Below are 21,448 nucleotides of genomic sequence, written 5' to 3'. Positions count from 1 at the left end.
CCATTTGTCATTGTAAATGAAGAGTCTGTGACTCTGGTTAGCCTGTGATTAACAAGATACTAGAGGCCGGGCGTGGTGGCGCACGCCTTTAATCCCAGCACTCGGGAGGCAGAGGCAGGCGGATTTCTGAGTTCGAGGCCAGCCTGGTCTACAAAGTGAGTTCCAGACAGCCAGGGCTACACAGAGAAACCCTGTCTCGAAAAACCAAAAAAAAAAAAAAAAAAAAAAATCCAAGATAAGCCGGGCGTGGTGGCGCACGCCTTTAATCCCAGCACTCGGGAGGCAGAGGCAGGCGGATTTCTGAGTTCGAGGCCAGCCTGGTCTACAAAGTGAGCTCCAGGACAGCCAGGGCTACACAGAGAAACCCTGTCTCGTAAAAACCAAAAAAAAAAAAAAAAAAAAAAAAAAAAAAAAAAAAAAAAAAAATCCAAGATACTAGAACTACTAAAGCAAAACTTGGCTTTGCTGGGATACTTGATTCTGGTTGACCAGAGCTAAAAAATTAGCAGTGGTTAAGAAGAGACCGGCATTACTGAGGTGAGATCTTCTGGGAAGTGCTTTCTGAGAGCACAGAGAAGCTGTGTTCCAGAGAGGATTGTACCTTTTGCTGCAGCTGGACTTGGTAATATCACCCAGGTGGTACTGGCTTTGAAGGCATGAAGGGGTTATGGAGAGCAACTGAGGCTTGGCACTGTGAGAGACCAGGAGAGGTCATTGGTGAAGGTGCAGCCTCAATGTCAGTTGAAGACCTAGAACTGAAGGGGTCATGCAGAGAAATTGAGTGTTTGTCCTGCCCCGGGGATGCATGAGCACCAAGTGGAGAGCTTGTCTAGCATCCGCAGCACTGCGCAAAGTGGTGCAATATGCATGCCTATAATCACAGCAATTGGGTGGAGGAGATGAGTCAGAAGTTCAAGGCCAGCTTTGGCTACATGAGCCCTTGTCTTCAAACAGACAACTACCAAACCAAACTACCACCACCACCAAAAGTCCTGATTTTTGGACCATTCTCAGAAAAGGTCTGTTTCTGATTAGGGGAGAAAACAATAAGCAAACAAGAAGATTCACTGTCAAGAAATGAAACAGGATCAGAGTTGAAAGAGGGACTGGAAGGTTTGTCCGTGGCGGGAGATCAGTAGCACCTCTCCAGCACCTCCCTGCAAGACAAGGGGCCATGCAGAAAAAAAAGCCAACCAAAAACCCATTGTGAACTAGCACTGGGTAGTGTTAGTTCATGGGACCAAGGGGAGGCCAGAGGGTTTGAGGGTGGGGCAAGTGGGGGGGGGGGAAGAGGGGGTGAGTAGGGACAGGTCTGTAATAAGAGTGAGATAGAAATGTGTTCAAACCCCCAAAATCTCTTGAGACTGGCAAAAGTTAGGATAGTTCCTTCCCTGTTCTGGACCTGTATGCTCCAGGGCACATAGCTCTACGGTGCCCACCTTCACCACCACCGAGGTCCTCACGTAGCCTGGTGGCCAAATCACAGGGTTTAACTTCCTCTCCCCCTATAAGGATGTGTCCAGCAAGCACCTGGAATTCCTCTTCATGCAAATGAGCCCTTCTCAGCACCTCAGCCCAGCCAATAATGTACATTCAAGCCCTAGCCACTCCCCAAGGTTTATATAACCCTATTACCCCTGAATAAAGAGGGCAGTTAGTGCAAACAAGACAAGCAGGGGTTGAGTTGATGCACTTAGAATTGCTTCCTGGTGTCAAGGGAAGTTACCAAAAGGAAGAGGAAGAGGATGGAAGTTGATTCTGTTTTTTAAAAGCTCCCTCTTGCTGTTGTGTGTAATTTGTAGTTTGGATAGTGGGGTGTGTGTGTGTGTATGCCCCCACCCATGTATGTGTGCATGTGCACATGTGTGGGCATGAAGTATGTGTATATTTGTATGTGTTTATTCCTCTGTGTGTGTGTATGTGTGTGTGTGTGGCAGGAGTTGGCTGTTGGTAAAATGCTTGCTATACAAACAGGAACAGCCAAGTTCAGTTCACCAGCACCTGCTGCGGACCAGCCTCAGTCCTTCCCCTGTTCTTGAGAATAGGAGGACTGGATCAGCGCAAAACCAGAGTCTAAGGCAATGAGGCAGGTGCAAGCCGACAGGTGATTTATTGCTGTTCTGAAATTGCGCTTGGAGACAGCTTTCAGGTTTGTCTTTTTTTTTGTTCTGGGTTCACCTCAATCTTTTATTGGTTACACATTTCCTTGTTGTACAATAATACATAATCAAAACCCTTTCATTATTTTTCTCAAACCCATTATTTTTCCTAGAAAAAAAAAAACCCATGTAACTATGCTACCAGAAAGCACAATGCACACACCAAGTCACAGTTCAGTGTCTGCTTTAGCAAATTACACATTAACTTTTAACTCTCAGGAAACCCTCCAAATCACAGGTCAGCTGGCATAAACTTGCGGTTACAGCATTCACATAAGAACAGAAAGGTGCTAAATAGGTCAGAGTAATATTCATATTTTAACTTGTCTTAAATTTGCAAAATCTCTTTATTAAGCTCACCCAAATGTCTATTTTTTTGTTTGTTTCTTGTTTGTTTGTTTGTTTTTCGAGACAGGGTTTCTCTGTGTAGCCCTGGCTGTCCTGGAACTCACTCTGTAGACCAGGCTGGCCTCGAACTCAGAAATCCGCCTGCCTCTGCCTGCTAAGTGCTGGGATTAAAGGCGTGCGCCACCTCTGCCCAGCTCCAAATATCTATTTCTATAATACTTTTCAAACTTTTTTTCTATAAGCAATGTTAATTCCCCTTGCAGACTTCCCCAGGGTTCCTTCACAAGCCCAGATTCTATCTCCTAGAACTTGTACCCTAGTTTCCTTAGACAGGCAATGGCAGGGGTCAGATCAGCATGCTCCAATTTGTCCAGAAAGTCAGTTCACTAGTCCACCAGCCCCCTCCAGGGTCCAAACTCTTCTATCCATCCTTTATCATTTTTATTATACATATATCTTCCAGATTTCTCCAACTTTACATCTAAATCCAACTGTTTACTATTAGAGACCTCCCCTCGTGGGGGCTCTCACCATTGCTCACTAACCCAGTAGACCCAGCTATTTCTTCCTCTATCCTGTCCCTTATATTTTCCGTGGATGTCCCTTTCCTCAGTGGCCCAGGCCCAATGTTCCTTTTCCTTGGGGGTCTTTAATTGTCTTAACTACTAAAACCTCAGGTTTCTCAAAAACATTTCCTGCTTCAAATAGTTTCTGGTTCAACTTAATCGTCATGAGTTGGCTAAGACTTCCAGCGAACAGTTAAGGCCGTCAGCCTCCACATCCAGAACCCCTTGTCTGGATACGCCTGGGTTGATTGCTTAAATGGTCAGGGCTAGAACAGTTTGGTTCTAGTAGACATCAGAGCCATTTCCTTCTCTAGTAATGCCCTCAATCCCTTTCCCAGAAACTTTTCCCAGAGCTGCATTTGAGGACAAGTATGATACAGAAAAAGGTGAAACAGACAAGCACATGAGACAAGCACATGAAACACCATCTGTACACTAGAAATCCAGGGATGCATTATTCAGGTTGACGGTGCTCCTGCACCCGAAACTGTGCCATGCAGCGGCATCCGCAATCATGTGGCACCTGACAAGCACCCACATAAAAAGATGGGCATGGTGCCAGTGCCTGAAATCCCAGTGCTGTGGAAGTGATACCATCCACGTACAGCTGAGGCGGGGAAGAGAGGCAGGGGGGGGCTATGGGAAGGTTAGAGGGAAAAGGAGACCCTGACTTGGGAATCTTGTTGAAACTTCTTGTCAACAGAGAAAGAATAATTCCAGTAGTTAACATCTGCTTCAGACCTTTCTCCTTTCCCAGCTGTAAACTTGCAGTTTTCTAGGCGTCTCCCCAGAGATCCCATTTATAGGGCAAGGGCTCTAAATCCTCTGTGCAATCCTAGTGGTTCCTGTCTGGTCATAGTTCCATTCAAATCATCTTCAGAGCCGCTCTAGATTTTTTTTTCTCCAAGATTGGGTTTCTCTGTGCAACCCTGGCTGTCCTGAAACTCACTCTGTAGACCAGACTGGCTTCAAACTCAGAGATCTGCCAGCCTCTGCCTCCCGAGTGCCAGGACCAAAGGTGTGTGCCTTTCTTAGCTAATGCTAAGAAAATGAACTGTGGGGGCTGGTGAGATGGCTCAGTGGGTAAGAGCACCCCTTGCTCTTCCAAAGGTCTGGAGTTCAAATCCCAGCAACCACACGGTGGCTCACAACCATCTTTAACGAGATCTGACTCCCTTTTCTGGAGTGTTTGAAGACAGTGACAGTGTACTTACATATAATAAATAAATCTTTTTTTAAAAAAAGAAAAACTGAACTGTGCTCCTCCCTTGACCAATGCCCACACCTGCGTAAGTCTTATTTTCTGAGTGCATCTATTTCTCTTAACAGAACCCTGTGCTTAAGGGCCCTATTAAGATGTCTTCAATAACACTTTCAATTCTGTTTGCTACTTGTTAGTCCTAAGATTATTTCCTGTGTCAAAGCCACAAACCCTTGCTTGGCCTAAGCCAAGCTTCCTAAAAGATTACAGCAGTCCTCAGAGGTGACAGTGTGGAGCTGTCTCTTTGCTGCTGTCTGAAAAGACGAAGGTGGAGGACAACAGAAGATGACACCTAATGCTGACCTCTGACCTCTGTACATATGCACCTGCACACACATGTGCACATCCAAGCATAACTAAACAAAAGCACACGAAATAGAGCAGACATGATTTGCCATTGAAACCACACACTTCTGAACTTCTCTTTTGCTGATGAGGTGATGAGGATGCTGGCTTGGTGGCTGACAACCTGACTTTGGTCCCAGGAGCCTGCGTGGTGGAGGGGAACTTGCTCTTGCAGGTGGTCCTGGGTGTATGTAAGCACACACAAATACAAGTTATCAGGGGCTGGAGAGATGGCTCAGCGGTTAAGAGCATTGACTGATCTTCCACAGGTCCCGAGTTCAAATCCCAGCAACCACATGGTGGCTCACAACCATCTGTAATGAGATCTGAGACCCTCTTCTGGGGTGTCTGAAGACAGCTACAGTGTACTTACATATAATAAATAAATAACTCTAAAAAAACCCAAAACAAAACAAATACAAGTTATCAAATAAATGCAAAATAAGCAACAACAACAACAACAACAAAAAAGAAGCAAAGCTTAAGCTTAAGTCCATATGTTTAATAAGCCCCAATCCCAGATGTGCAGCTGTTTCTAGGTGCCCCTTCCACTGCTTGCTGCTGAAAGAATAAGTGTGAGCAGAGAAAGCAGCTGGGTAAAAATCTGAGTTCTAGTCCCAGTTCTAGGTTTGTTTGGTGGCCTCAGGCAGTCATTGGAAACAGTCTGACCTCTTCCTAGATGGGCTGTTAAAAGTAAGTAATGTGCTGGTGGAAATCTCAGCACAGGACCAGAGAGCACTCAGCACAGGAGCAGTGAGCACTACTCAGCACAGGAGCAGTGAGCACTACTCAGCACAGGACCAGAGAGCACTACTCAGCACAGGACCAGAGAGCACTCAGCACAGGAGCAGTGAGCACTACTCAGCACAGGAGCAGTGAGCACTACTCAGCACAGGAGCAGTGAGCACTACTCAGCACAGGAGCAGTGAGCACTACTCAGCACAGGAGCAGTGAGCACTACTCAGCACAGGAGCAGTGAGCACTACTCAGCACAGGAGTAGTGAGCACTACTCAGCACAGGAGCAGTGAGCACTCAGCACAGGAGCAGTGAGCACTCAGCACAGGGGAGCAGTAAGCACTCAGGATAGGGCCAGAGAGCACCTGGAAGATGTTTGGTTAATGGCGAGGGCCCTGAGGAAAAATTGGTGTTAGATGAAATGAGGCTGGCTGCTGCTGCTATGTGAATTCTAGTCTTTCCTGGGTTCCAGTTTCCTTCTCTATAGCCAGGTATCCACAGTGTCATCTCACTGCCACAGGCTCTGCGCTGTGACTGCTTCGAGGATGAGCAGGGGGAAGTCAATGTCTTTCCCTGAAGGATGAACCTGGACCAGTGTTTTGGTCTAGAGACCCTCCCTGAGGCCTGCAGCTTGGGCAGGACGTCTTAAAGGACACCACCGCCCTCTTATGGCCAAGCTGACTCAACAGTTGGACTCTGGCTGGCTTCCTTCAGGCCTGAGGGTTGACAGTGACTGTCCCTGACTGCTCAGTGACTTCATGTCATTGATTTCCTGGCAAGGTTGGCTTTCTTTATAAGTGTAGTTGTGAGGGTTGGTTAGAGTAAAGAATTCTGACCCTTTGGAGATTATAAGCAATTGGCCAGATGCATCTTCAGGAGGGAGAGGACCCAATTTACTTTCTGCTCACAGTATGTGGGGCTTGTCTGACAGTTTAGTTTCCTTTAGAGTCCCCCATTTGCGTAGAGAATTGTGCTGTTGATTCTGTGAGGTTGAAATTCAATGTGCCTCAGCAAAGAATGACAGTACACACTTCTGGGAGGTCCCAGCATTTGAGAGGTAAATGTAGGCAGATCTCTGTGAGTTCAAGGTATACAAAGCAAGTTTAGGCTAGCTAGGGCTACACAGAGAGATTTTTTGTCTGAAGACAAACAAATTCAGTGGGCTTCAAACCTTGCAGGGCCAGGGGAAATGGGGATGAGTGAATGATGGGATAAGGGAGAAATGCCTTTGTTAAATAGGCCCAGATGAAGCCACAGGAGACGCCTGTCATATCTTCCATCCACTACTGAACAGCATCCACTCAGGTATAATCGAGTATAAGCAAAGATCCTTGTACCCTGTGTGCATGTGGCCTTGTCACAGGAATTTGAACCTGTTTCTAGTTGAGGAAATGCCTCCATGAGATCCAACTGTAAGGCATTTTCTCAATTAGTGATCAAGGGAGAAAGGCCCCTTGTGGGTGTGGGTCAGCCCTTAGCACACATCTTTACTCCCTCTTGCTGGAATACAGATGTGCCCTTAGTACACACCTTTAGTCCCAAACAATGAAGGTCAAGTTAGTTTGTAAGAAGGAAGCACCCATGTTTAAAAGTGATGTCTAATTGAGTGGCAGAAAAAGTGACAAATCAGAGAAAGATTTGACAGAGTAGGATATGCCCCACTCTCATGAGGACAGGCTATTTAAGAGCACTCTGGGCAGTGTTCATGCCTTTAAGTGCCTTATGCCTTTAATCCCAGCACTTGGGAGGCAGAGGCAGGGGGATTTCTGAGTTTGAGGCCAGCCTGGTCTAGCCTGGTGTACTGGCTGGTTTTGTGTCAACTTGACACAGCTGGAGTTATCACAGAGAAAGGAGCTTCAGTTGAGGAAATGCCTCCATGAGATCCAACTGTAAGGCATTTTCTCAATTAGTAATCAAGGGGGAAAGGCCCCTTGTGGGTGGTGCCATCTCTGGGCTGGTAGTCTTGGATTCTATAAGAGAACAGGCTGAGCAAGCCAGGGGAGGCAAGCCAGTAAAGAATGGCCTCTGCATCAGCTCCTGCTTTCTGACCTGCTTGAGTTCCAGTCCTGACTTCCTTTGGTGATGAACAGCAGTATGGAAGTGTAAGCCGAATAAACCCTTTCCTCCCCAACTTGCTTCTTGGTCATGATGTTTGTGCAGGAATAGAAACCCTGACTAAGACACCTGGTCTACAGAGTGAGTTCCAGGACAGCCAGAGCTACACAGAGAAACCCTGTCTTGAAAAAGAGAGGGAGAGGGAGGGGGAGGAGGAGGGGAAGGGGAGGGGGAGGGGAGGAGAAGGGAGAGGGGAGGGGGAGGGAGAGGGAGAGGGAGAGGGAGAGGGAGAGGGAGAGGGAGAGGGAGAGGGAGAGGGAGAGGGAGAGGGAGAGAAGCACACAGAGAGGAAGGAGGTAGTTTTACTTCGAGAGTCAGTACCCCCCCCCCCCAACCCCGCGCTTTGGTTTTTTTTTTCTGAGACAGGGTTTCTCTGTAGCCCTGGCTCTTCTGTAACTCACTTTGTAGACCAGGCTGGCCTCGAACTCAGAAATCCTCCTGCCTTTGCCTCCCAAGTGCTGGGATTAAAGGTGTGTGCCACTACTGCCCGGCATTACTTCGAGAGTTTTATAGAGACATATTTAAGAAAGAACAAGTGAGACACACGTAAAGACAGAATGAGCCATAGAATGAGAAGGAGCCAGACAGTTAGATAAGATTGCTAGAGTTAGTTTGAGGCCAAGCAGGAATTTAGAGGCTGAGAGAAAAGACAAATCTAATAAGTCAGCTGGGAAAGGAGTTTGAGACAGAACAACTGAATTGAATTAGCCAGCCAGAGCTCAGAAAGAACTAGAAAGGGGGAGCTTATTCAGCAGTAATTCAGAGGCTGAAAGCATTTTAGACCTAGATAAGACTGTACGGAGTCTAGAAGCTTCCAGAACTAGACCTAGGTTAGCAAACGAAGAGAGTAAACCTCCCAGACAACAATTACAACAGGAAAATAAGTTACATTTACACCTCCCTACAGATTTGCTTGTCACATGACTGTTTCCAACAGTCATCTTTCAGCAGACACATGCCATCACTCAGACGAGGTCCTTACTAAAGCACATTAGAGCCAGAGGGCAGTAGGGGAGGACCCAAACCAGCACCTAAGGGGCTAGAACACAAGGCCCACGAGGAGCAGGAGCAGTATTCAGAGGGTTCTATCTTCTGCTCAGATGGTGTTTCCTGTAAATCCCGGTCCTAAATCTATAGTCTACAAAATATTAGATTATAGTGGTTTTGAGTTGGATGCCAAGGTTCATTTTTCAATCTCTAGACTTGGCCAACAATAAATTAAATGATGAAATGGAACAGTTTGGGTAAAAACTCATACAGCTTGGCATGGCAGCTTCTACCTGTAATCCAGCTCCTGGGAGGTGGAGGAGGAGGAGTTCAAGGATGCCCTGGGTTACACAGCTAGTTTGAGACCAACCTGGATGACATGAGGCACTGTCTTTAAAACATCCTACACCTGGAATGGAGAGGTGGTTCAGAGGTTGAGAGTACTGGCCACATTTCCAGAGGACTTGGTTTCGATTCTCAGCACCCACATAATGGCTCACAAACATCTATAATTCCAGTTCCAGGGACTCCAACATCCTCTTTTGTCCTCTTGGGCATCAGACACCACTACCACTACCACTACCACTACCATTACTACCACCACCAAATCATAACCTACACAAACTCACGTAATCGCAGCATTTGGGAGGTGGAGGCATGAACATCTGGACCTCAGCAAGGTTATCCTCAACAATACAGAGTTTGGGGCTAGCCCTACACGGGGTCGTTTCTCTAAAACAAACACAAAACTGACATCCAAACACCAAACCAAACTAATGTCATATTCCCTTACGACATGAGAATTCATCATTCCGCAGGTGCTTTCATGCCAATAGTAAACACGGCAGCTTGGTGCCCTCACTTCCTCGAGTTAACTTAATATTGCCAATAGTCAACATGGCTGCCACACGATTCATTCCCATTGGTCGCTTCTCTGAAGGAAGGCGGGAGTTGAGGAGCGGTGTAGAGCTGCGCCTGCGCAAGTCATTGGCGCCAAGATGGCGTTGGAGATGAGGCTCCCTAAAGCTCGCAAACCTCTCAGTGAGAGCTTGGGCCGCGACTCTAAGAAACACTTGGTGGTGCCGGGGGACACGATCACCACGGACACAGGCTTCATGCGGTACGTGAGGATTTGGGGGTCCCAAGGCCTCAGGAGGCGGCTGCAGAGCTCTCTGCACGTGGCCCGCTGTCCCGGAACCCAGGCCTCCTGTCCCGTTGTATCTTAAGTCCCCGAGTTACCCGGGACACATCGGAGCATCCATACTAGTTCCCTCCTTTGCGAGCCTCACGCTTCTGACTCCCGGCATCTTGGCTGCTCCTCTGTCAGTTCCTGATTCCCTCTTATGATCTATGGCTTTCGGAACTTTTGGACCCTTATTCTGAAACTCAAGATTCTTGAGCCTTCCTAGGGAGGGAGAACTGGGGAGGGCTGGGTGCAGGGCCTTTCTTACAACTCTCTGAATGGACAGTGGGGTTGGTCATCTCTTTCAGTGTTACCTCAGCGACAAGCCTGACTTGGAAGCAGTAATTTTGGTGGGGCGGGGGTTGAGGCAACATATTGTACCCAACAGTGGCAGTTAGGGCTGGCTCTGGAGTCGGACATTTGCCATTGTTATCCTTGGTCTAGCACCTTGCTAAGGCAGGTATCCTCACCTGGAAAACAGTGGTGACAACAGGAATTGGTAGGGTAGTATTAACTGAAAAGTGGGGCAGGAGAGCAAAATCCACCATTGTATTACCACCAAAGATATATCTGCATTAGGTAGCCAGTCTTCCAGCTGTCTGTCGACCCCCACCCCCACCCCCACCCCCCATGTAGCACTGACTGTCCTGGAACTTACTATGGAGACCGCTCTGATTCTGAACTCAAGAGATCCACCTGCTTCTGCCTCCCAAATTCTTAACTCAAAGGTGTGGCCGTTTGTCCATTGCACCTGGTTTGTTCTTTCTTCCCTTTCTTTCTTTCTTTCTTTCTTTCTTTCTTTCTTTCTTTCTTCCTTTTCTTTTTTTTTCTTTTTTCTTTTTTTTTTTTTGGTACAAATGAGATTATAGTGTTTATAGCGTTGCCTCTAAGCTTTAAGTTTAAGGTATTAGATGGCAGATATCTTAGGATTCATTCCTTCATACTTGCAGCATGTGTTCAACTTAGCCCGTGTGGTTGAGGTACCAAAGTGAACACCCATGTCCTGGTGGAGATTAAGATGTAGCAAGGAACAGAAACAGTAAATGCCACAAGAAAATCGTAAATGCAGCAGAAGGGGGAGAACAGGTGTGTAGTTGGGAATGGGGTGGACCAGGAGCAGTTGGGGATCCCAGTGTTGCTGGGATGTGGAGGTAGGATGTCAGGCAGTGACATTTGAGCACATTACTTTAAGATGGAGACATCCATGTGACTGTCTGCGGAGAGTGTGAGGCTCAGGGCTGGGGGAGCCCGTTAGGTTCAGGAACTACGTTCTAGATGTTCTAGATCACCTCCAATGTATCCTGATATCCTTTCTTTGTGGTCTTGTCCTTGCGCAGGGGCCATGGGACATACATGGGGGAAGAAAAGCTCATTGCGTCCGTGGCCGGCTCTGTGGAGAGAGTGAACAAATTGATCTGTGTCAAAGCCTTGAAAACCAGGTGAGGACAGAGGTGTGTATCTCTTTCTCAGAGCATCTGAGTTCTGCACGGGCCTTTTCTGTCTCCCCATGTCATAGAGATTAGTCCTGCCTGTCACAAGCCTGCTATGTGGAATGTTCCTGTTTGTCACAGTCAGCACCAGGAGCCAACTTGACACAAAGCTGGAGCAGGAACCTAAACTGAAGAGTTGCCTCCATTGGATTGCCTGTGGGCATATCTGTGGAAGCGTTTTCTTAATTGGTACTTGATGTAGGAGGACCCAGCCCACTGTGGGCGGTGCCATCCCTGCCTGGGCAGCTGGGCCTGGGCTGGGCAAGAAAGGGCATTGTGGCGCATGCTTTTAATCCTAGCCCTTGGGAGCAGAGGCAGGCTCTGTGAGCTGTGTGCGTGTGTGTGTGTGTGTGTGTGTGTGAGAGAGAGAGAGAGAGAGAGAGAGAGAGAGAGAGAGAGAGAGAGAGAGAGAGAGAGCGCGAGCCAGCCTGGGAAGCAAGCCAGCAAGCAGGCTTCCTCCATAGACTCTGCTTCAGTCCTGGCCTCCAGGTTGCTGGGCAGTACTCCTTGATGGAGTGTGATCTATAGGCCAAAGAAAGCCTTCCCTCTCAGGCTGCTTTTGGTTGTAGTATTTATCACAGCAGAAAGTAAGCTAGGGCATTGCATGGAGGGTGAGCCTCACAGTTCCCTCATGTCACAGGTTCTCTCATGTCACTTGATCCTCCCAAGCCTGGGGTTACTTTCCTTTTCTGCATCATAAAGAAGATAACCACCCGGCGTGGTGGCGGCGCACGCCTTTAGTCCCAGCACTCTGGAGGCAGAGGCAGGCGGATTTCTGAGTTCGAGGCCAGCCTGGTCTACAAAGTGAGTTCCAGGACAGCCAGGGCTACACAGAGAAACCCTGTCTCAAAAAACCAAAAAAAAAAAAAAGATAACCACTTCAGGATTGCTGTTAGAATTCAGTGACGTGCTACATGTAAAGTACTTAAACACAGGGCTGAGTACCTAGAAGCAGCCCAGAAGGGAAGCCAATGAATGAGCTTGGGACTGAGTAGTCGGGTGAGCCGGGGCTGCGCTCTGGTCACCCTGACTGGCAATGATGATGATTTGGGAGTCAGTGTGTCGATTGGGAAGCCCTTGGAAGGGATCAACTAGATGAAAGCTGTAATCTGACATATGTCTTAATCATTTGCTGTAGTTGTCATGGAGATGGTGAGGGGGGGCAGGGCATGTTTAGCTGGACTAGGGAACTGTATGCTGCAAAATGACCAAGTGATAACGGGCGCAGCCCTCAGCAGTAGCTAGCTCCTCTGTATACTTTATTTTCCGTCCTTGTAAGGGCGTTGCAGTAACTGGTGTGTTTAAGGGTAGTTAACAGAATGAATAGAGTTCCCTAGTTTCCAGTCTGGATGTCTTTGTTTCCCTCTTGCATTTTAAGGTGCCCTCAGCAGGATTTGTGTTGGGCTCATCCTAGAGCTTGACAGGAATCAAGGTTTTGGCCTAAGTGTGGGGTGGGGTGGGGTGGGGTGGGGTGGGGTGGGGTGGGGTGAACACTTACTGAGCTGGGGCTGAATGGGAAAGAGCAGTTTGCTGTGGGGAAGGGGAAGCAGCTGCTGGCAGTGTTCACCTTGTGTTTGTTATCTTTACAAGTGCTCAAGAGCCATTTGTGTGGCTATTGATATCAGGTGGCTGTGACTTCACCACCCAGGCGCTGGGATTGTGGATAATTCCCCACCTTGCCCAGCCTCTCACCATTAGAACTCAGTGAGCTCTCTGTAATTGAGGGAGCTTTGAGCAGAAAAGATACACAGTCCAATGCCTGGGCCTTAACAAAGGGCATTTCACCCTTGGAATCAGGGTGAGGGACCAGCAAAGTGTCTGAGCCAGGCAGGCAGTGTGGACATGTAACAGCTTGCAGTGAGCAATTTCTTTAAGGATAGCTAATGAGATTCTGAAGTTCCCAGGTCTTAACAGTAATTATACCCATGTGCTAAAAAACATGGTTATTGCGTCCCTTCTGTTTGTTCAGCCTCAGACACTGGTGTGGCCAGCCCGCTGGCTATTGGGTAAGCTTCTGTTTTCTCTTGCAGATACAATGGAGAAGTCGGAGACATTGTAGTGGGGAGAATCACAGAGGTAAAGTCGGTGTTCATAAAGAGAAGGAGGTTGGTGGCTCAGGGATTGGGGCCTTCATCTGTGAAAGTATGAAGAAGGGGCCCTTTGTTTCTGGGGTGGTGTGAAATGCTATCCCACATTTATTTCTCTCACAGGTTCAACAGAAGAGGTGGAAGGTAGAGACCAATTCCAGGCTGGACTCCGTCTTGCTCCTCTCATCCATGAACCTTCCTGGGGGAGAGCTGGTGAGTGCTCGCCTGCTCTGGAACTGTCCGGTCGGTCGGGCTGTGGGGCTTTGCTCCACCTGAGAAGTCTGCTTTACACGAGGTTGCTGTGGTTTTGTCACCGGGTCTGCTACTTTGATGAACACAGAGGCTTTTCTCCTAGCTTAGGATCTTAGTGCTGATTTCCTTTCCTGATGCCCAGCCTTGCACAGGGAAGGTGTCTCTTGAGGGGTTTGCCCTAGCTTGCTTGCTTTTTGGAGTGTGGGGTGGGTGGGGTTGAGACAGGGATTCTTGGTGTAGCCCTGACCTGGAACTCACTATGAAAACCAGGCTGGCCTGGAACTCACAGATGTCTACTTGCCTCGACCTTCCAAATGCTGGGATAAAAGTCGTGTGCCCTGCTTGCCCTTAGTTTTCAGTGACTTGAATGGTACTTGGTTATTGCAGACAGTGACAGGCTTTTGTCCATATCATGGTTGAGTCTGTCATATATTTTGGAGAGGCTCCCTGAGCTGGGTCCTCTGGAGAGTACCAGATAAAAGGATGCACAGCTGAGTCCCACAAGGACCATATTATAGATGGGCGGAGGATATGAGGTAACAGAGCTGTAACGTAGCGGGAGAACGAGGAAACACGGGCACCAGAGGACAGATGTTCATAGTGGGACTGGGGAGTGAGGTTGGGGACTCTGAGGTGAAGGGAGATATGTGACCAGAGACAGCCTGGTGTGAAGTGTGCTGGGTGAATGGGGCAGTCACAGTGAGTGTGCAGTTGCACAGGGTCTGATTGTCAACTCAGGGTCCCACTGAGGAGAGCTACTGTCCTCTCCCTTGCTCCCACCTCGTCCTGGCGACCTCTTGTCATAATTCTTCGTATTACAGTACCATGGCTGGCTTCAAGCAGAGAGCAGTGGTGGGGAGAGCCCTTCTGAGGGGCTGTGTCATGTGTTCGTGCTTGTGTGTTTCAGAGGAGAAGGTCTGCGGAGGATGAGCTGGCCATGAGAGGCTTCTTGCAGGAAGGCGACCTCATCAGTGTATCCTGCACCTCGTTCTCTCTCCCCCACAGGGCTGCGTGTCGGACTCTGTCTGGCCAGGGGAAGAGACAGAACCTTGCGGGACTGAGTCCGGGGTACCATGTTCAGGGCTCTGCTGCCCTGCACTTGTTTTCCTTAGCTCAGAACGATGCTGTGGGTTTTGTAACTTGTGATTCATGGTGAAGATCCAATGGTCTTTCCTTTCTTATTATAAAGGGTAGCCCAGGCTGTCTTGGAACTCACTGTGTACCCCAGGCTGGCCTCAAATACACGCATTCTTTTTTTTTTTTTTTTTTTGGTTTTTCGAGACAGGGTTTCTCTGTGTAGCCCTGGCTGTCCTGGCACTCACTTTGTAGACCAGGCTGGCCTCGAACTCAGAAATCCGCCTGCCTCTGCCTCCCGAGTGCTGGGATTAAAGGCGTGCGCCACCACGCCTGGCAAATACACGCATTCTTTTTTTTTTTTTTTAAAGATTTATTTATTATTTATTGTATGTAAGTACACTGTAGCTGTCTTCAGACACTCCAGAAGAGGGAGCCAGATCTCGTTACGGATGGTTGTGAGCCACCATGTGGTTGCTGGGATTTGAACTCTGGACCTTCGGAAGAGCAGTCGGGTGCTCTTACCCACTGAGCCATCTCACCAGCCCAAATACACGCATTCTTATCTCAGCTTCCTGAGTGCTGAGATGTCAGGCATAGGCCATCATTCTTGCCCATGGACCTGACTGTGTCCAAATTCAGAAAATGTGGACCCAAATTCTGTTTATTTTAAAAAATACTTGATCATATGTGTGCAGTTGCTGTGTGTGGAGGTCATAGGACAACGTGCAGGAGTTGGTTCTCTTCTTTTCCCTTGGTCTGAGGGATAGGACTCAGCTTGACAGACTTGATGGCAGGTGTCTACTCACAGAGCCACCTCACCAGCCCACAGAGGATATGAACATGTATCCATGAAAAGGTTGGTTGTAGCAAGATACTCTTGCCAACCAACCAGGGGGAAGCTGAGGGATAGTGATATCTTCCATAGAGGGCCATCAAAGATGGCCAGAGTGACCTGCTGGTGATGGGGGTGGGGGAGAAGCTGGCTGCAGGTAGGTGGCACAAGCGTGGATTGCCAAGGCTACTGTTGTTCCTTCATCACATGAGTAGGCGGAGGTCCAGGCGGTGTTCTCGGATGGAGCTGTTTCTCTGCACACAAGAAGCCTGAAATATGGGAAGGTAAGACAGGCTATGAGGCTTCAAGTTCAGTTTTGAATTTGAGTAGTCCCTGCATGCTGACCTAAAGACCTGGTAGTTAGCTTGGTGTGGGGTCATGAGCCTATAATCTCAGCTCCCTGGAGGCAGAAGGAGGTGATTAAAACTGGAAGCCAGCATGGTTACATAGAGAGACTGCCTCTTCCTGCATGACCCCCTGCCCCCAACCTCCAATCTAAGAACAAAAAGCAACAACACAGAACCCAGTTATTTTGGACTAGTGACCTACCAGGATAGGGGACGTCTGCTGCCAGTGGCCGGGCAGGGTGGTTGGCATCCTAAATCCATTTCCTCCTGAGGAGCCTGTTCTGGTAGAGCCCCCCTGCTTGGGGCTGTGAGGCTGTTCTTTCTGGGAGATGCTCAGCCCAGTATTGCAAGGCTGGCTGCATGTCCACAGAACCATGTCTACAGGGCCATCATAGTGCTGCCAGAGACCAATTTCCCATCTGAGCCTCTGAATTTTGCCTGTTTTTGTGAGGCTCCATTATTGGGGTTTATTTTAGATAGCATACTTTCTCAGACACATCAGGGCATCTTTGTTTCCCATCTCATTGTTTTCTGAGAAGAATAAAAAAGCAGTGTCCTTTAATGAAGTGGCAGCTGTCACCATGTCCCTGACCATGTACTTGAAGTAGGAGGAGGTGTGTGTGCTGATCTCCAGCCTGGTGTTGTAGACACTTTCTTATTGTGTATGCACTTAGAACTGACCTGTCAAGACCTGGCATGGTTTTGCCAGTCCCCTGGACCACATCTTGTGGGTGGCGTGGGAATTTGAGGTTAAGATCGAAACTAGAGTCATGGAGTGGATCTGCTATGTGGCCAGTGGGAGACTCCTCATTGGCTCTAGTTTCTGTAATGGCCAGCATGCCTCCTCTGGATTAGAAGGCAGACAGAAGCGATGGAATATTGACCTTCTTTTAATTAAAATGAGCTGCCTGGCAGTGGTGGCGCACGTCTTTAATCCCAGCACTCAGGAGGCAGAGGCAGGCGGATTTCTGAGTTTGAGGCCAACCTGGTCTACAGAGTGAGTTCTAAGATGGTCAGGACTACACAGAGAAACCCTGCCTTGAAAAAACGATTGGTTGGTAGGTAGGTAGGTAGGTGCGTGCCCCATATGCGCACTTGTGGAGGTCAGAGGACATCTTGTAGGAGTTGGTTATCTTTTACCGTGTGGGTGCTGGGAATTGAACTCAGCTGTCAGCCTTGATAGCATTTGCCTTTACCACCATCTTGCCAACCTGACTGCCTCCTTCTCTGGGAGGTGCAAGTAGCTATGGGCCAGAACTGTTTTCTGCAAAGTGCATGCTGTCTGTGCACTGGGCGACTGCAGTGTCCCAGGAAGGACAGTGGTGAGGCACGCCGGGTTGTATATTCTGAAGCCTGGTTGTATTCATCTAGCTGATTGTTTCTTGTTCTTTTTTTTTTTTTCTGCAGGGTGGGTGGGGTCTTACTAGATAGCTCAGCTGGCCGAGTATTAGTGAGCTTCTTGCCCCAGCCTCTCAGAAGCTGTGCTCCTCCTACCTGGCTTCTGATCCATTTCCTTTTTGCTTGTTGTTTTGAGTCAGGGTTTCATGTAGCCCGGGCTGGCCTCCTAAGTGCTGGAGTTACAGGCACGTGCTACTCCGCCTGTCTCATGGTGGTCTGTCTCTTTAGCTAGGTCAGGGAGTTTTAGTCCAGGTCTCACCTTCTCTGGTGAAAAGACAGAAGACTCATTTCCATGACTTGCCATGTGGTGCCTCAGTGATTCTCGGTAACAACGGTTTCATCTGGATCTACCCAACACCTGAGCACAAGGATGAGGATGCTGGGGGCTTCATTGCTAACTTGGAGGTGAGTGAACATCATCTTGGCATTCAGCGAGCGCTTTTACCTGCTGAGCCCTGTTGCCTTTTAATGTTTCAATAGTCTTGTGCCACCAATGTTGCTTTCTGAGAAATGAGTGCAGAGCACACTAAGTGAACTCACAGAGATGTTGCAGCATCTCAGCGGTGGTATCTTGGGAAGCCACCTCTCCGCGTGAGCTGCAGATAGTTACAATGTGGCTTGTGGCTTGCTCACTGTCTGGTGCAGTGCCTGCAGAAATTGCTGTGCTGTGAACAGGTCTGAGCTAGAGTTATTCATGAACACTTAAGAGTCTCCTCTTCTGGGTTGGAAAAATGGTTCAGTGGTTAAGAGACTGCTCTTCCAAAGGTCCTGAGTTCAATTCCCAGCAACCACATGGTGGCTCACAGCCATCTGTCATAGGATCTGATGCCCTCTTCTGGTGTGTCTGAAGACAGCAACAGTGTATCATGTGAATAAAATAAATAAATCTTTTTTGTTTTGGGGGGTTTTTTTGTTGTTGTTTTTTTTTTTTTTTTTTTTTTTTTTTTGAGACAGGGTTTCTCTGTATCGCCCTGGCTGTCCTGGAACTCACTCTGTAGACCAGGCTGGCCTCAAACTCAGAAATCCACCTGCCTCTGCCTCCCGAGTGCTGGGATTAAAGGTGTGCACCGCCACCACCCGGCAAAATAAATAAACCTTAAAAAAAAAAAAAAGAGTCTCCTCTTCCCTGAAGAGAAAGACTCGGTGGCTTTGAACTTGAGCTTTGCTGGTGAACATCACAAAGTTGGCAGGGTAACAGCCAAACAGCCACTGCAGAGGTAACAGGGAGCGCGGAGATGGCTCAGGTGGTAAAGCACTTCCATTGTGAGCATGAGGAAGTGGGTGACAATGTCAGGTTTGGAGGTGTACATGAAATCCCAGCACTGGGAGGTGGAGATAGGAGGACCCCTGGGACTTGCCGATAAGACAAAGGAGGTGGATGGCGTTCTTAGGATGATGCTCAAGGTTGGCCCCTGACCTCCACGTGCATTTGAACTTAGGAGCATATGCATACATGAAGTTGTACGTGTACACATTTAAAAAGTGAACAGTTCCACAGTTTGTTGTTTAGAGGACATGAAGTTCCATGGTGGAAATGTGATTTCTCTCTTCTGTGGCTTCTGGGGCTGTTTGCTTATCTGATCCTGTTTGTATTTTTTTCCCCATCCTCTTTGTGTCCTTGTGTAGCCCGTAGCTCTTAGTGATCGAGAGGTGATCTCCCGGCTTCGGAACTGTGTAGTCTTGCTGGTAACTCAGAGAATGATGCTGTTCGACACCAGCATCCTGTACTGCTATGAGGCCTCCCTTGCACATCAGGTACCCAGATTCCTCTCCCTGTGTGCGAGCTGCTCCTGTTTCTTCAGTGTTCCACTTTGTTTCCCATACCCCAGGCAGGAACTGGCCTGGAGGCAACCTTAATGAGTCCCTGCCATATTCCTGGGATATTTCCAGTCTTCTCAATGTCTAGCCCCATGCTAGGAATCTGATTTAGGATGGAGATGCCAGATAGAATTTTTTTTACCATAATAGCTTTCTACACTTATCATGCCTGTCCCAAAATTCAGACATCTTTTTCTTGATTTTTTTTTTTTTTTTTTACGTTAACAGAAAGATTTTTCTTGATTAAAAAAAAATTATGTGTATGGGTGTTTTACCTGCATGTTTGTGGACCACTTGCATGCCTAGTGCCTGTGGATGCCAGAAGAGGGCATCAGATCCCCTGGAACTGGAGTCACTAGCTATTGTGAGCTGCCATGGGGTTACTGGGAATTGAATCCAAATCCTTTGGAAGAGCGGCCAGTGCTCTTAACTGTAGAGCCATCTCTCCAGTGTCATCTGGTGACTGACAGAAGAGCTCTGATGTCAGCTCTCTGAGAGCACCTTGCTGGCTGGCTTTCTGGAGCTGGGCTTGTGTGCTTGCTTGGTCGGATTGCATAATGCAGAAGGTGTATGCTAGCCAGGCTTCATTCCCTCGTTCTAGCTGACTTGATGGGTATTTCTGAATGAACGAATACCGTTTCCTATTTTCTTCAGATCAAGGATATCTTAAAACCGGAAGTAATGGAGGAGATCATGCTGGAAACACGCCAGAGGCTTTTGGACCAGGAGGGATGAGGCCGAGAGCTGAAGGATGGGACTGTGCACCCCCCTGGGCCAGTTTTGGGAGTGAAAAGTCTGCCATGTGGTCCCCAGGGAGCATCTGACAAACACATTCCTCACCTGCAGTGGGGCTGCAGAGCCAGGCCTGTCCTTCTGTTTTGAGAGAAAACTAGGGGGAGGTAATGGTGGGTTGGGCTCTTGGGTCCCAGTAGTTTTAGGTCTTTCAGAGCACAGTGTCCCCGCCTGATGCTGACTTATCTTGGAATAACTTGGAGAATTTATGACTTCCAATCACCCCATGAAACTGTCCTGGTAGAAAACATGGTGAGCTGGGGATGTATCTCAGGAGTGTACCACTTCCTAAAATGTGCAAGTTCCCAAGTTCCATTTCCAGCCCTATCCTAACCCCAGAAAAAAGAATACCAAAGACAAAGACATGGCAGTGCCATCAAGAATGGTCTCTTTCCACTTCCGCTCTGTCTTCTTTAATGCACAAGTGTGTGGTTGGAGAGAAGGTGGTGGAGTCAGGCCAGCGTCAAGTGGATATGAGAATAAAGGGAGGTAGCAGCCTTTGTTGGAGTCTCACCGTGTGTTTCGTCTACTGACAGGTTCGAGGGATCCATACCCTCTACCTGGGCTTCCTTCACCTTGTGTGTGAGCTGTTTTCTTTAGCATCTCAGGTCCTCCTTCAGTATGTCCACCAGCAGGAACTGGCCTTTTGTGTTTTTCCCGCCTGTGAGAGTGGTTTGTTAGAAGCTGAGCCACTGGTGATGACGGGGAATGAATATTCTGGGCAAATAATGGTTTCTGATGCTCTGATAAGAAAACAGAAAAAATGAGCCAGGTGTGGTGGCACATGCCCGCACTGGAGAGGCAGAGGCAGGAGGATTTCTGAGTTTGAGGCCAGCCTGGTCTACAAAGTGAGTTCCAGGACAGCCAGGGCTATACAGAGAAACCCTGTCTCGAGAAAAAAACAAAAGAAAAAAGAGAAAACAGAAAGACAAGTTGGGAAAAGCCAAGTTCTGTGTAATTGGCATGGTGATGTATTAACTTTGTAACAGTGATTTAAAGGAGACAGGATACAAGTCCTTGGCATAGAGTGCAGGTTTCCATGCTTGCTTTCCTTCTGACAGTTTAAAATGGCCTTGCCAGCATGGTAGGTAGCACGGCCTGTGATTCTATATGGGGACAGAAGCAGGGTTTGAGGCCAAGCTGGGCTACAGAGTGGCTCACTAAACATTACCCAAAATGGTGCCCTGAGTTACACTTCTTCAGTTAACATTGTTTTTCTTTCATGTTTATTTATGTGCATTGGCGTGAGTGCATGTGTATGGAAGTCAGGACAACTTGGAGGAGTCCGTTCTTGCCTGCCATGTGGGTCCCAGGGTCATCAGGCTTGGCAGTAATCACTCTAACCCACTGAGCCATTAAACTGACTCAAAACCTTTTTACTGGGGCTGGGATGAAACCCAGGGCCTTGTTTATACTGCTAGGCAAGGGCATCACTGAGCAATGGCCCTGTTAATTAACATTCTAAAAATCTGTTTGGATGCAGGGAGGGTATGGTGGACCTCTTGAGTTCAAGTCCAGCCTGTTTTACATAGCCAAGGTTATATAGAGACTCTGTCTCAAAAAACCAAAACAGCTAGACAGTGGTGGTACACCTTTAATCCCAGCACTCGGGAGGCAGAGGCAGGCGGATTTCTGAGTTCGTGGCCAGCCTGGTC

General features: G+C 48.1%; 1 protein-coding gene across 1 annotated transcript; it reads left to right on the top strand.

Moving 5' to 3' along the window:
• Positions 1–9,500: 9,500 nt before the first annotated feature.
• On the top strand, positions 9,501–20,293 carry Exosc2 (exosome component 2). Its single transcript, XM_021155768.3, has 9 exons — positions 9,501–9,637; positions 11,038–11,139; positions 13,221–13,266; positions 13,401–13,490; positions 14,437–14,502; positions 15,654–15,722; positions 17,412–17,588; positions 18,810–18,938; positions 19,656–20,293. The coding sequence occupies exons 1-9, from the start codon at positions 9,516–9,518 to the stop codon at positions 19,734–19,736; spliced, it is 882 nt and encodes a 293-aa protein (XP_021011427.1). The 5' UTR covers positions 9,501–9,515; the 3' UTR covers positions 19,737–20,293.
• The last annotated feature ends 1,155 nt before the right edge of the window (positions 20,294–21,448 follow it).

Source organism: Mus caroli, unplaced genomic scaffold, assembly GCF_978045245.1.
Source record: "Mus caroli unplaced genomic scaffold, Mus_caroli_1 scaffold_2, whole genome shotgun sequence".
NCBI lineage: Eukaryota > Metazoa > Chordata > Mammalia > Rodentia > Muridae > Mus > Mus caroli.
This window is presented reverse-complemented; position numbering and strand designations above follow the sequence as displayed.

Excerpts from the sequence above, each read along its gene's own strand:
- Exosc2 (XM_021155768.3), top strand. The coding sequence starts at position 9,516 with ATGGCGTTGGAGATGAGGCTCCCTAAAGCTCGCAAACCTCTCAGTGAG. Across the intron at positions 11,140-13,220 it reads GTCAAAGCCTTGAAAACCAG|ATACAATGGAGAAGTCGGAG; the intron begins GTGAGGACAGAG and ends TTTCTCTTGCAG. Across the intron at positions 13,267-13,400 it reads TAGTGGGGAGAATCACAGAG|GTTCAACAGAAGAGGTGGAA; the intron begins GTAAAGTCGGTG and ends TTTCTCTCACAG.